Source organism: Rhinolophus sinicus, linkage group LG10 (assembly GCF_036562045.2).
Source record: "Rhinolophus sinicus isolate RSC01 linkage group LG10, ASM3656204v1, whole genome shotgun sequence".
Lineage (NCBI taxonomy): Eukaryota > Metazoa > Chordata > Mammalia > Chiroptera > Rhinolophidae > Rhinolophus > Rhinolophus sinicus.
The window spans coordinates 71,071,389-71,084,161 of NC_133759.1; the positions used below are offsets into that span (position 1 = coordinate 71,071,389).

The 12,773-nt window shown below is 47.6% G+C and overlaps 1 protein-coding gene across 1 annotated transcript; it reads right to left on the reverse strand.

The window, feature by feature from the left end:
* Positions 1–325: 325 nt before the first annotated feature.
* Positions 326–9,904, reverse strand: LOC141567353 (E3 ubiquitin-protein ligase TRIM41-like). Its single transcript, XM_074314102.1, has 5 exons — positions 9,863–9,904; positions 9,340–9,519; positions 8,737–8,856; positions 1,415–1,503; positions 326–533 (listed from the first exon to the last, which is right to left on the reverse strand). The coding sequence occupies exons 1-5, from the start codon at positions 9,902–9,904 to the stop codon at positions 374–376; spliced, it is 591 nt and encodes a 196-aa protein (XP_074170203.1). The 3' UTR covers positions 326–373.
* Between the last annotated feature and the right edge of the window lie 2,869 nt (positions 9,905–12,773).

The following is a 12,773-nucleotide window of genomic DNA, read 5'->3' on the forward strand; positions in this document are numbered from 1 at the left end:
TGAGTAACGGTGGCAATATGAAAAATACAGTATTACATTTTTAACATAAACTGTGCCCAGGAGAATTAGAAAACTCTAAAAGATTTCCATGCTCAGTGGGCTGCTCTCCCCTCAAGATGTTTATGCTCTGATGGTACTGGTTGTGGCACTCTGTGTCCGGAATGACTTAGTGCCGCACTAAGGCAAGAATGGGTTACGGAGCAGAAAACCCGGGAAGAACGAAAAGTCCGTCTATGGGCTGCTGGGCAGCCACCCGCTCCGCCTAGGCAAGAGTGCGGAGCGCTCGCAGAGACTGAAAGGCCCCAAGAGGAGGGACCTCCGGTTCCTGATCTCTGGGGACCGCGGTGGAAAGCCGGCTCCGGGCTTAACCAACTCACAGAAAGGCCTGAGGATCTGGGCGACCAGACATGCTCTGAAAGAAGTGCCCCTGGACAGGGAAGCAGTGGAATATGGCTACCTGGCTGGCTGCCTGCCGGCCTCCCCTTGAATCGCTTGGTGCGCGAATTTGTAGCGCTTCCCACTCCAGCACATCCCTGATAAAAGAAAATGTTGGCAGCGCCAACCCAAGTGTTTTTTAAAGTGGGGGGTAGGGGGGTGGCATAGCTCAGGATGATAGCAGCCTCAATCTATGCAAAATAAAGGAAGGATTATACATAAGTTTGTTTTTTTCTTTGTAACATTAGTTTTTTATCTGTGAAATGAGATTGGAAATTATACTACCTCCCTCACATTGTGTTGTGGAGAGTAAATGAGTTACCATAGGTAATATGCCCAGAAGAAGGACTGGCAGAGGAAATGCACGCAACTTACTTAGCATCTTTTGGGGACCAGACCCTGTTTTAGGTCTTGGTGATACAGGACTCTTTTGGAGTTCCATAGGGAGGAGGGAAAGGGGTGATGTTCCCCCATTGGATCAAAGACCAGCAATTGTGGGATAGGCCCTTGGATAGAAGAGAAATAATGTTTCACTTAGAAGGAAGGTATATGGGGGGAGGGGGGGAATGTGTCTCTCAGAAAGAGCTGAATTGTTGGAGAAGCTGAGAACCAAACAATGAGATGGAGGTGGGTGGCCTCGCAGCCTTGGGGAAGGACCTTGGTAGCGCATGCTGGGAGGCTGCAGGAAGGAAGGCAGAATTTAGGTGAGGGGTGGTGGCAAAGTTGGCACACGCTGTGGCCACCCAGGTGTATGGAGAAGGCCACGATCCCTCCCTGGAGAACACCTGCGCTCCGGGGGTCTTGCAGGCTGTCCACCTATGCTCCTCCACAGCCTGATGATTTACCGGTTTGTATGCCACCTGCCTCCTTGGCACCCCCAACTAGCTGTCCTTTCTCTTTTCCAACATTGCACTCCACCCCAACCCACGTATCTTGTTTCTCCTGTGGTCGTGGTCCCTGCCTTCACCCACTGCAGTACCTGCTCACTGCCCGTGACTCGGCCAGGCCAGCGACTCGATGCATCTGGGTTTGTAAATGGGCTGTGCAAGCACTTCCCTGGCTGTTGGCCTGTAAGACAGAGTATTTCCTCTCCGCCCTCAAGCACTCTACCACCTCCCTCTGCTTCCCAAAGACATCAGAACTCAGTCACATTATTATATTTTTGCCCCTCTTTCAGCTATTTCTTGAACTTTGCCCAGGTAGCTCCTGTGGAATCAGCATCCCTGAGGTAGGGCTAGGAATCCAGGATTAAAAGGAGCCTTGCAGCTCCCTCACAAATGCATCTCCAGGAGCCTTTCCAGAAGCTGGCAGGTCCCAGGATAGTCCCTACCTCTGTGTCTTCCTGGATCGCTTCCTGAGAGCTGGACTGCAACCTCAATACATGCCTTTTGCCTCCCGTGGGTCCATGGGCCTCGCCCCACATGGGTCCCTTACTCAGACATGATTCTGGCAGTGCTCTGCCTATGGGGCCCAGGGAGTAATTCAGGTTTTGCTCTGGAGCCCACCAAGTCCGATCTGGCGATGCCAGCAGAGGAGACGGACAAATGGAATATAGTGGACTTCCTAGACAGTCAGAGCCTGCAGGATTTGGGCTTTCCATCTTCACTCCAGGGTCTAGAATTGGACTCTATATATGGAAGCTCTTTAATGATTGAGGCCTAAAGAATTAACTTCAAAAAGGTTGGAGACAGGAAACATGGGAGTATAATTATTGGTCTGTTCCATTCTTGCTAGTGAGGTGTAGGAGTGTGGCATTAAATGAATGCTGGGAACAGATCTTACAAAGAAATCACATGTCCTTTTTTTGTCTCTTGAAAAAGATTCAGTGTACATCATAGGCAGAAATCTGAGATCTAACGGTCCCCCAGAAAGCAGATCATAAGGCATTTGGTTTGGTCTTCCCTGGGAGATGGACTATGGGATTCCCCAGGCCTTGGTTGCTTCAGCAGATGCGCAGAGTCAGAGGCTGTGGAAGTGGGCATGGTCCCGCCAGGTGGCCTTAGCCGAGACAGGACTATAAGAAATGCAGGGAGAAGGCAAGCTTCTGGCCTTGATATTAAAGAATTGAACACAGCATTAGGTGGTAGGAAAAAATAAAAGATGACCCATGGTGTCTTTTCTGAGGTTTTTACCGGGAAGAGAATTTCATATGAACTAGGGTCGGGAGAATATGTTGAAATGGAACTTTGAGGCGGGCTAGCATACAAGATACGAGGGTTGAAGAGGAGACTGCCCTGTCTGCTCACACTTGGGCTACATAGCCGGCCTGCAGAGAAATTCCATCCTTTGCTGTAGGGGGAGAAGGGGGTTCTATGTGCTTAAGAAAAGGCAGACAAAAGGATTGTGTGTGGCCTCCAGCGATCCTCTTCCAGGCCACCTGGATCCCCCTTGATCTTTGTGGGCCCTGCTTTGGTGCCGAGTGGAATTGTCAACCAGAAGGCTCAGTCCAACTCTGGATCCGAGGCCTTCAGGATGAGGGAAAGGCGAGGAAGGCCTAAGGATGAACCTCAGTAGGGATAGCTATGGAGGAATGAGCCTCCCTGTTCTTTAATTCAAATCCCTGAGGTATCCATCCTCCCCCTTTGGAAGTGGAAGAGGTGGGGAGAAAAGTAGTAACTTAAAGGGACGTTTCCTTCTTTTGCAGGTCTGCTGGTAAGAGCACCTGTTGCATCTCCTACACTTTTCACATGGAGAGATGAGCTGTTTCCCCAAGCCCAGAAAGTTAATTTATCACCTCCTTTAGCTCTCCCGGTCTCCTTTTGGCCTTGTTATTCCTAGCACCTCTCACTTCTCTCATTAACACTGCCAGCACAAACTGCTTTCCCTTCTAGCACTCCAAGACCTCGTCACCACCCTGTCAGGAATTGCTGTGAAATGAGAAAGGGAAGAGAACAGAGTTACCTACTTTAATACCTGGGTTTTCCCCACATCCCATTTTCAAAAAGTCATTTCTTTATTTTATAAAGAAATAAACCTTATTTATACTTACATGCTTCCTATTTTGAGGACACAGCTAAGCTCTTTTAGGAAGGGGGCAATACAATTTATTTTGTAGCTAACTTCCATTAGTTTCTCCCCTGGCATGTCCTCCCTGCACTTGTGATGGACCACAGTGAAATGCTCAAGGCCGATTTGGTCTGATTTAAAAAAAAAAAAGAAGAAAGCCTTCTTTTAAATATTTTATCTTTTTATGCCTAAAAATATCATCTTGTAGCCTATTTCTTGTGATTGGGGAAAGAAAGTGGTCTCACCTGTTCTCATCTACCCTTATCACTTGGTACTACTCTTTAGTGTCCTAGGGAAGGACCAGAATTCAACCTGCCTTCTTTGCACAGAACTGTATAGTTCAACTTGATTTGATAGCCACCAGCCAAGTATGACTATTTAAAATCAATTAAAATTAAATACAATTACAAATTCAGATCCTGAGTTGCACTAGCTCAGAAGTATATGTAGCTGTACCTCCTGTGTCAGACAGCAGAAACTGAAAACACGTCCATCATTGCAGGAAGTCCTTTAGACCTGGTCTAGAGGACTAGTGGCCCTGCCTCCCCCCTTCTGTAATCTTAGCAGTAAATATTTGTAGTAACGTCACTTATAGCATAACTTTTAGAGGGAGTCAGGGCCTGGGGCTGGGAAATACATGGAATCTCTAGGTCCTATAAAAGTTCCAGGAGGCGTGGCATAGCGGCCAAAGGTTGATGGGCAACGGCAGGGGAACCTTGGCATTTAAGAAAGTACCTTAGGGCTGACGTTAGTGTGTATCGGCCCAGGGCCACCCCCACTCTGACAAGGGCAGGCTGACTTTGGTCTTGCGTGTTCTGCGTAATACTTAAAACCAAAACAGAAAAGACTGCCCTATGGCCTTGCTGAAACTGAGGAGTAGCTAAAGTGCCTTTTACTACTTATCATTTCCAGATCTTGATGTCATGTATCCTTTGTCTGCCATAGTCCTTTTCTCCCAAATGGCAGTTCTAATGTTTAAAAAACCCTTGCTGACCCTGCTACCTGCGTGCCAAGAACTGGGAGAAGTCTGGGTCCTATCAATTAATCGCTGATGTTAAGACTACATTTAATAAGCTTCCGGCTAGGTGAGGCTGTTCTTTCACTGAACACTTCTGAACACCTTGCCAGGCACTGGCTGTAGGGCCTAAGTGAGGCTGGAATGGCATGTCTGGATATGTCTGGTTTCCCTGAGTCTAGACCAGTGGTTCTCAACGCTCCCTCCCCTGACATCTGACAGGTCTGGAGACCTTTGTTGTCACAACTGGTGGGTGCTACTTGGATCTAGTGGGTGGAGACCAGGGATGCTACTAAGTAGCCGTCATTCAGGGTGTCATGCGGAGTCTCAGCTCCCGCTCCCCGCACAAGAAGGCAGGATACAATGAGGCCAAAAAGGAACACCCACGGAGTCATAGATAGGGGAGCCACTCCACTACACTCTCGCTGGCGGCTGGGTGAGAGACACAGGAAGCAGGGGCCACACTATCCGCAACCTGCCAGCCACTTCTCTGTCAACCAACCTCACTTGCTAACTACAATCTGCGCCTCTGCCAACCAACCAACCCCACTTGCTAGCTGCAGTCCGCCGTGCTAACTGCAATCACGCTTGTCAGCTCAGCTACCATTCGCTGCTAGCATAGCCACAGCAGTTATATTAGTGGCCAATGGCTCACTGGTTACAGCTGATGGCCAACTAGCCACAGCTGATGGCTATCCAATCACAATTGATGGCCATTTACTACCTGTGCCAGCACCTTTCCACGTGAGGCCGAGAGCCTGGAAACTGCACTCCTGGCTCTGTCCCCACCCTACTATGCACAGGACCCAACCCCAATAAAGAATTATCTCGCTCAAAAGGTCAGCAGTGCTGAGGTTAGAAACCTTGGTCCAGACCACAACATGCATCAGTTCTTCATGCCCAGACTAAGCGTGAGGTCCAGGCTCAGTGGGAGAGGAAGGAAGACTAGCAAGTATCTGACCAATTGGGAAGGAAAACAATTAGGAGTTGACGGAACAGTGACCTCCATACAGCTAAAGGGCTGGTATAAGTGGAGTGTGCTTAACTGCATCAGGGGCTAACAGCGAAGGTCATAGTGCAGTTGGAGTTGAGGATTTCAGATGTGTACCAAGTTGGTGAAGATGAGTGTGGGGACAGAGCCAGGAGTGCAGTTTCCAGGCTCTCGGCCTCAGGTGGAAAGGTGCTGGCTCAGGTAGTAAATGGCCATCAACTGTGATTGGATGGCCATCAGCTGTGGCTAGTTGGCCGTCAGCTGTAACCAGTGAGCCATTGGCCACTAATATAACTGCTGTGGCTACGCTAGCAAAAAAATGGGGGCTAGCAAGAAGATGGTGGCTGAGCTAGCAAGAGCGGATTGCAGTTGGTTCAGCGGATTGAAGCTAGCAAGTGAGGTTGGTCGGTTGGCAGAGAGAGAAGTGGAGGGCAGGTTGCAGGTCATGTGGCTCCTGCTTCCTGTGTCTCCAACCCAGCCACTAGCGAGACTATAGTGATATGACTCCCCATCTATGGCTCTGTGGGTGTTCCTTTTTGGCCTCACCATGTCCTGCTTTCTTATGTGGGGAGTGGGAGCTGAGACCTACATGACACCCTGCATGACAATGAGTTCCCAGGTACAGCCAGCCACAGGAATAGAGAGGAGTAAGGTTAAGTTTATATATTCGGACTTGTGACACAGCAGTCAACAGGTGAACCTAGCAGGGAAGACAGTAAAGAGAGGAGCATCTGGTGGACATGGGTATACCACTTTTTCTCAACATTTTTGTAACCCAGGCTTCTACTTATACCTAAAAATCTCACATTCTCCCTCCAGCAATATTTAAATTTTCAAGTTTGTCAATTAATCATAAATGATAACTTTGGGAGGCAAAATTTTATTCAGGTGTTGTGATAACCAGTTAAACTTTAACTTTTGTCCTGGGTGGTGTAGAAGATGCAACGCAACACAGCTGCCACTTTAACACATTCTTGCACTGTTTCCTCTTCACAGGTAGATATAGCCAAAAAAAGAAAAGCTTTTAAGATGTAAGGGTAAAATGGAATGAAGTTCTTCCAGTGAGGAGTGACATCAATGTAAAACACATTCTTCCCAAAAGCTATGACAGGAATGTTTTAAGAACAAGGTCAAGAACATATTACCCAAAATAGTTCTGGATATTTCACTTTTTTTCTTGAGATAACATTGACGAATGTGGTCCTCAAAAGATGGGCCAAGAAAATTAGACATTTTAAGCATGAGTTTGCTGTCCGTCGCTGTATTTTTGGCAAGTTTTGCTTAAAGTAGTTCATAATGAACAATGATCTTGGTGTTTGCCCGTTGACATTTCAGGGTCAATGTATTTTAAGCTGCAATGTGTTAAATTCTGCAGAAAGTTATAATTTTTGAATTTTTAAAGTACAGTCTTTTCCATTGGTGTTCCAAAGTCAGGGTTCTGTCATTGATGTTCCAAAATCTGTTCTGTCTATACATTCAGCTGAATCCAGTTCCTTGACAACCAAGGCATGCCTCAGTTATGTAACAAAACACTGAATGGCATTCAGATGTTCCAAAACCAACGCAAACTGGGGTTACATGTCTTGGTTTTCACAGTGGATATGCTGTCAGCAAGGCTGGACATTTCCAGTAGATTACGGGCCAATGGATGGAAGTTAATATTTGGTGGTGACTGCTGCAGTACATCTTGATGCCAGCTTTCTTCAATTTTTGTCCAAAATCCGGGTCTAAAACATGGCAATGATGTTGCACCATCAATGTAGACTCCTAATTTTCCCTCTAACTCACTTCATTTGATACAGCTTCAAAAATACTGTCTTTAGTGGTCGAGTATTAGGCTTGGGAAAACAGCACATCCACACTTTTGAAAGCTTAATGGTGATCATAAGAAAAGCACAATTATATTCATCAATAGATTCATATCAACCAATAACAAAGAAGGATGAGCTGATGTTTTTTAAACCTGCAGTTTGATATACTGAGTCATCAGTTCAGAGTTAAGACTGAAGAAGTAGATGAAGAAATTCTGGGATTCTTTAATTTCCTCTCAAAGTTGTGGCAGCACTCGGAATGCAGGGTTTCACAAGTTTCCCCATTTTTTTCTCCTTTGCAATTAAAAGGGCTATTTAACATTAGGCTTTCATAGCCTTCGTAGATTCTTGTTAATATCCTGATACTGTCCAATCTTAAAGCTGTAGAGCGCTGTGCTTTGCAGAACATTCCACTGTTTTTAATGGCATAAATTGAACAGTGTTTGGCATGGTGTCACTGCCCAGTACTTTCAGATAAATAACTGAAGAAGTTGACCCTATCATCTACACTATAACAAATATATACTTGATAAGAGCCTCAAAAATTTTTTTGGCTGTTATCTTTAGCTACCTGAAAGGAGAAAACAAAACCAAAGAGTACTGATGATGGAAGCATCTGGTCCTTTTTTTACCCCCTTCTTCTACCGGCCCCCCCCCCCCCCCCCCAGGCAGCTGGTTGCTGGTCCTTCAGCTGGCAGCCACTCACCTCACAGCATGGCCGCAGGCAGCCCACGGCAGCCCGGCTCCAGATAGAGCTGTTGTTCACAATCTTAGCTGTAGAGGGTGCAGCTCACTGGCCCTTGTGGGAATTGAATCCGCCACCTCAGGTGTTAGGAGCACGGTGCTCCCACAGCCTGCACCACCCTGGCTTGTCCGCATCTGGTCCTTCTTGCAGAGTGATGATTTTATGGGCAGCAGTGTGGTGGCAAGGCAATATAGGCATCCAGTTATGCCTGAATTTTCTTTATACACCCATCTGCTGCCTAAAACCTATACCATTTAATGGTGCCCTTTGGTCAAATCGAAATGATCTTTACTTTCATAATCCTCTGCTTCTAGCTTGAAGAGTCAAAACAAACTCTAACTCATGAGATGGACAAAATGGAAGATGTAAATAAGTAAGCTTTTTAGAAGTAAAAAGCCTCTTTCTATACAAAATTAAACTAAAAGAATATTGACCTGGAAACAATACAACTGCCCTGGATTTGTGATACAAATAGCACTATAAATGGCACCATATCTACACTGAACATCTGTGGCTGCCCAACCTGTCACACTCCCCATCAATTATAGGCCTTATTCTGAATACTTCTTGCTCTATCTTTGTACTCCCACCAGCCGAGGAGTTCTTCCCAACTGTGTTTATTATATTATGAAAAATTAACTTTTTTTCAACTTGACAACACTAAATTTGATATATATAACTCCCCATGCCCCACTCCTTTCAAACACCCTCATTCCCTCCTTATGCCTCTCACCTTGTACTCCTGCACCACCTCCTCCAATGGCACCACGCTGTGCTGTTTGTGGCTCCTGGATTCTCGGCACACCACACAGATGGCCTCTTCGTCCACCTCACAGAAGAGCTTCAGGGTTTCCTGGTGTTTGGAACAGATGCCTTGATCATCCCCCCTCCCCCCATAAGGACTGGGGCACATCTGGCGAATTATCCTACTGTGTTAGCCAGCTGTAAATTGGAAGGAAAGCTGCAACGTGTAAAGCTCTTTCGGCACTGGGGGCAGGTGAACTGCCCTGGAAGGGCCCGAGGAGGAGGCAGGTGGGTGTCAGGATACAGATCGTCGGTGTCCTCATGGTATTCTTCCAGTGTCTCTTCACGGTAGACGTCTCAGGCCACGTCTCAAGCCTCCCAGGTAATAGTCCCGATCTTCCTCTTCCTCTGGGTCCCACACATGGGCCATGTTGTCCCAATTCCTTATGCCACCGTCACCGACCCAGGGTTCATCATCCTCGGTCGTGGAACAACTCGTCAGCATTCCCCTGGTACAGTGCCTCTCAAATAGAGTTGTCCCATCCACCAATGGCCCCCACCACCTCGTTGCCGTCGTCCTCCTCCCATTCACCTTCCTCCTCCCGTCTTCCTCGTCCTCTTTGCCCCACAGCTGGGTCACACACCCCCGGCAGAAACAGCCGATCGACTTGGGGGGGTCTGTGAAGTAATCCAGGGAGATGGCGCACACCACTTCCTCCTGAAGGGTCTGTACAGGGCTGGGAGTAGTGGCATACCCAGCTATCTTAATGCGCTGTGGGCAGGTGTGAATGTGTCAGCTTAGAGCTGAGGAGGGGCTTGGGGGACGTGGTGACCTAAGACTCCTCGACCCTGCTCTTCCTCCTCAGGCCCACAGACAAGTCTTGCTCCCCTCTCTCAGGCTTTTCCCAGCTCGAGGCGCGAAGGCCCCGGGTCTGGATTCAAAGCTGTCCTCCGAGGGCATCGGGGGCAGAACCAGGTTTCAGCTCCCACTTGCCCTCGAGGCTCAGCGTGCAAACCCAGATTCCACCACGTTTCTCACCTCCCTCCGGGTTTGCCGGACCGGCGTCCTTACCCGGCCTGGGACGACCGAAAATAATATGGGCTCTCTAGCCCACCATGAGGGGGCCGTCTGGGCCCACAGAGGACAATATCTCCATGGTACCCCCTGGAGACGCTCCAGTGGGCTGCCACTGCGCCCATCCAACCGCCTCAGATAGCTTGGTGAGAATAGGCGGAGAGAGAATTGATTTAAGCCATTGGGGAGCATTAAGCACGCTTTAACCATCCAGACACAGAGTCCAGGGGCCGCTGGGGAGACTCGGTGCCTGGAGAAGGACCCAAAAGGGTGGTAAGTGCGGTAGGCCAAGTTCAGGTGCTCTCGTACACTTCCTGCTCTTCTAGCCAGAGACCTTTGTGGTAGGGAGGGCTCCACCTTGGCAGCGGCAGCGATCTGCATTGTGGTCTGCAGGAACCAGGCAGGACCGAGCTTGTGGTGCGGAGTGGCAGTGAGGTCAAAGGATCTTGCACGGGGACTTGTGTTTCTCCAACTTTCCTCTTCAAACCAGGGCACCCCTTGTCTTCTGCACAGCCTCGTCCTTCTAACCCTGACCTCTCCCACCTTAACTTCTGTGTTCATCTCCACTGTTCCACGACCCCTCAGACACTGCAGACTTAGCCCTACATTGACTTTTGTAGATCTTTTGGCCTCCCTCCATCCATACTCCTTACACGTATCAATGCATACATGCATTCACACACCCAACTACCCATTCATTTTTTCATTCTTCCATCTAGCCTTCCATTCATCCTGTGCATGCATAACCCATCCATCCACTTGTCCACCCACTTACATTTATCCATGTTATAGGAATAAACAAATTCTTTTAAAAAGAGGGAGACATGATCAGTCTCTTATGATGAGGCAGAAAAAGAGTTAATAAAAGTGAGCCCAAGCGGGACTGCCCAGGCCTGCATCCCCTCCTCAGGGACCACTGAGACTCAGTCTGTGGAGATGAATTTTTCTGTGGAAGCATCCTTAGAAAAAGGAGATAAAACACCAACCAGAAATATCTAGTTTTTGACACCTGCCCAGATCGCTGAAGCCTGCCCCCAGCATGAACTGCAGCCGCGTTATAATACAAGTAGAATAAAATGAACATTGAGGCTTGACCCTGTTCCCATGTTTTGCTGTATGCATTATGGGTAAGAGCATGCTCAGAAAGAATCTAGTTATGTAACCTGCATATGTCAATCAAATAATCTCAGTCTATACGTCACATAGCCTGCTGTAGGAAAATCTACCTACCCTTTCCTATATAAGAAAAAGACAACCTAAAGTTAGGTGCAGTTGTCCACTGGAGACTCTACCACCGGCAGCCTCTTTGCCAGCGCCTGTCTTCTTAAATAAACCTTCTCACTTCTATTCTTTTTCAGTCTGTGAATGCTTTCACTTTCTGAGAATGACCAGGGGTTAATTCTGTCAATTCTACACCTGTACACCTTCAAGTACAGTTATAGATGTGTGGTCATCCTTCAGGAAGTTTTTACAGGTTTTTTTCTATTTTTACTTGACCCTCAGTAAGAAATATATTGCACATATTGATCTGATATAGACATGCACATACACGTATGTAACAAACAGAATTTCTGGAAATTGTTCTTTCCCTTACGGCATTCAAGGCACCCTTCCTTATGTTCTATTTTACTTCAATTAAATGCTGTTCAAGATCCATTGTAGTGATTGCATCCCTCACTCATTGGTCACTGTTTGGTCTGAGGAACATCACCTGTCCTAATGGAACCTTCAATGCACCCTGAAACCCCTCCTCTCCGTCTCTGGTCCCAAACTTGAACTGTAAGTTCCACAGAGCAAGGATGGTAAATGTGCTATTCCACATTGTGCAGACAAGTCTTCTATCTTAGTGCTGAACATACAGCGAACGCTCCCTACATACCTGCTGAGTAAGTAAATGAATTACGTCCTGCTGATTTTTATCTTTTCAGATCTAGGCTGCCTCCTTCCCTGTGCCTGCCATCCTTCCAACTGGGCAAGTATCCTAAAGGCTCATTGCCCTCATTTCAGTCCATCCGGAAGCCACCAGAACCTCCACCTGAAATGAAAGTCTGACTTACAGCAGGCTGTTGCCTCTATGTCTGGACATACTGTTGTCCCACCTAGAGGGCTCTGGTCTCACGACCTCACCTAGATATAATTCCTAATTATCCTTCAGGTCTTCCCACGCATAATCTCCTGCAGGAGACTCTTACCTGACGCTGGACCAGGCTGTGTTAGGATCCCAACTCTGTCATTCTCTGTGTGACCTTGCATTAGTTTCTTAACATCTCTGTGTGGCAGTTTCCTATCTGAAAAGTGAAGATGATAGTAGCACACACATCATGGGTTGTTGTGAAGTTGGATTAACTGACATCTGTAAAGTGAAGCAGTGCCCACTGGAGTTATTTTTGTATACTCATTTTCTGCCACTATATTCCTGTCCTGTAGTAGGTGAGCCTTGGAAGGAACTCTTCCCCCATCTCCTTTTCTCTCCCACTTTGAATAGGAACCCTGTGGTGAAAGATAGCCTACCATATGCCGTCCTAGTTCTGAGAGACTTATGTCTGGAGAGGGAGGGAGTTGAAACCAAGGCCTGACCTGTCTAAGGTGGGACACCTATTGGTGGTGTTATTTGTTAGGGAACTAAGACTCCCAGCATACAATCTGGGAGCCTTCGTAGGGGTCATGTAGCCTGAGAAGCCGTGTATGGGGGTGGGGAGGGGGTGTCTGAGTAACAAGAACTGGAACTGAATGTCAAGGCTGGAATACTTCCCCCTCTGCAGGGTCTGCCCTACACAGAAGGGGTTGGAGGAATGAGCTGGGGAGCAGATGGAGGGAAGAGGGGGTTGCTCAAAAGCATGTCCCTGCCTGCCTCAGAGTAGCTGAGCCCAGGTGGGAAGGACAGCTGAAAGAAAGAGCAAGGCGGAGCATGTGGGAGAAGATGGTGAGAGAAGGCTAGAGGGGGCATCTAA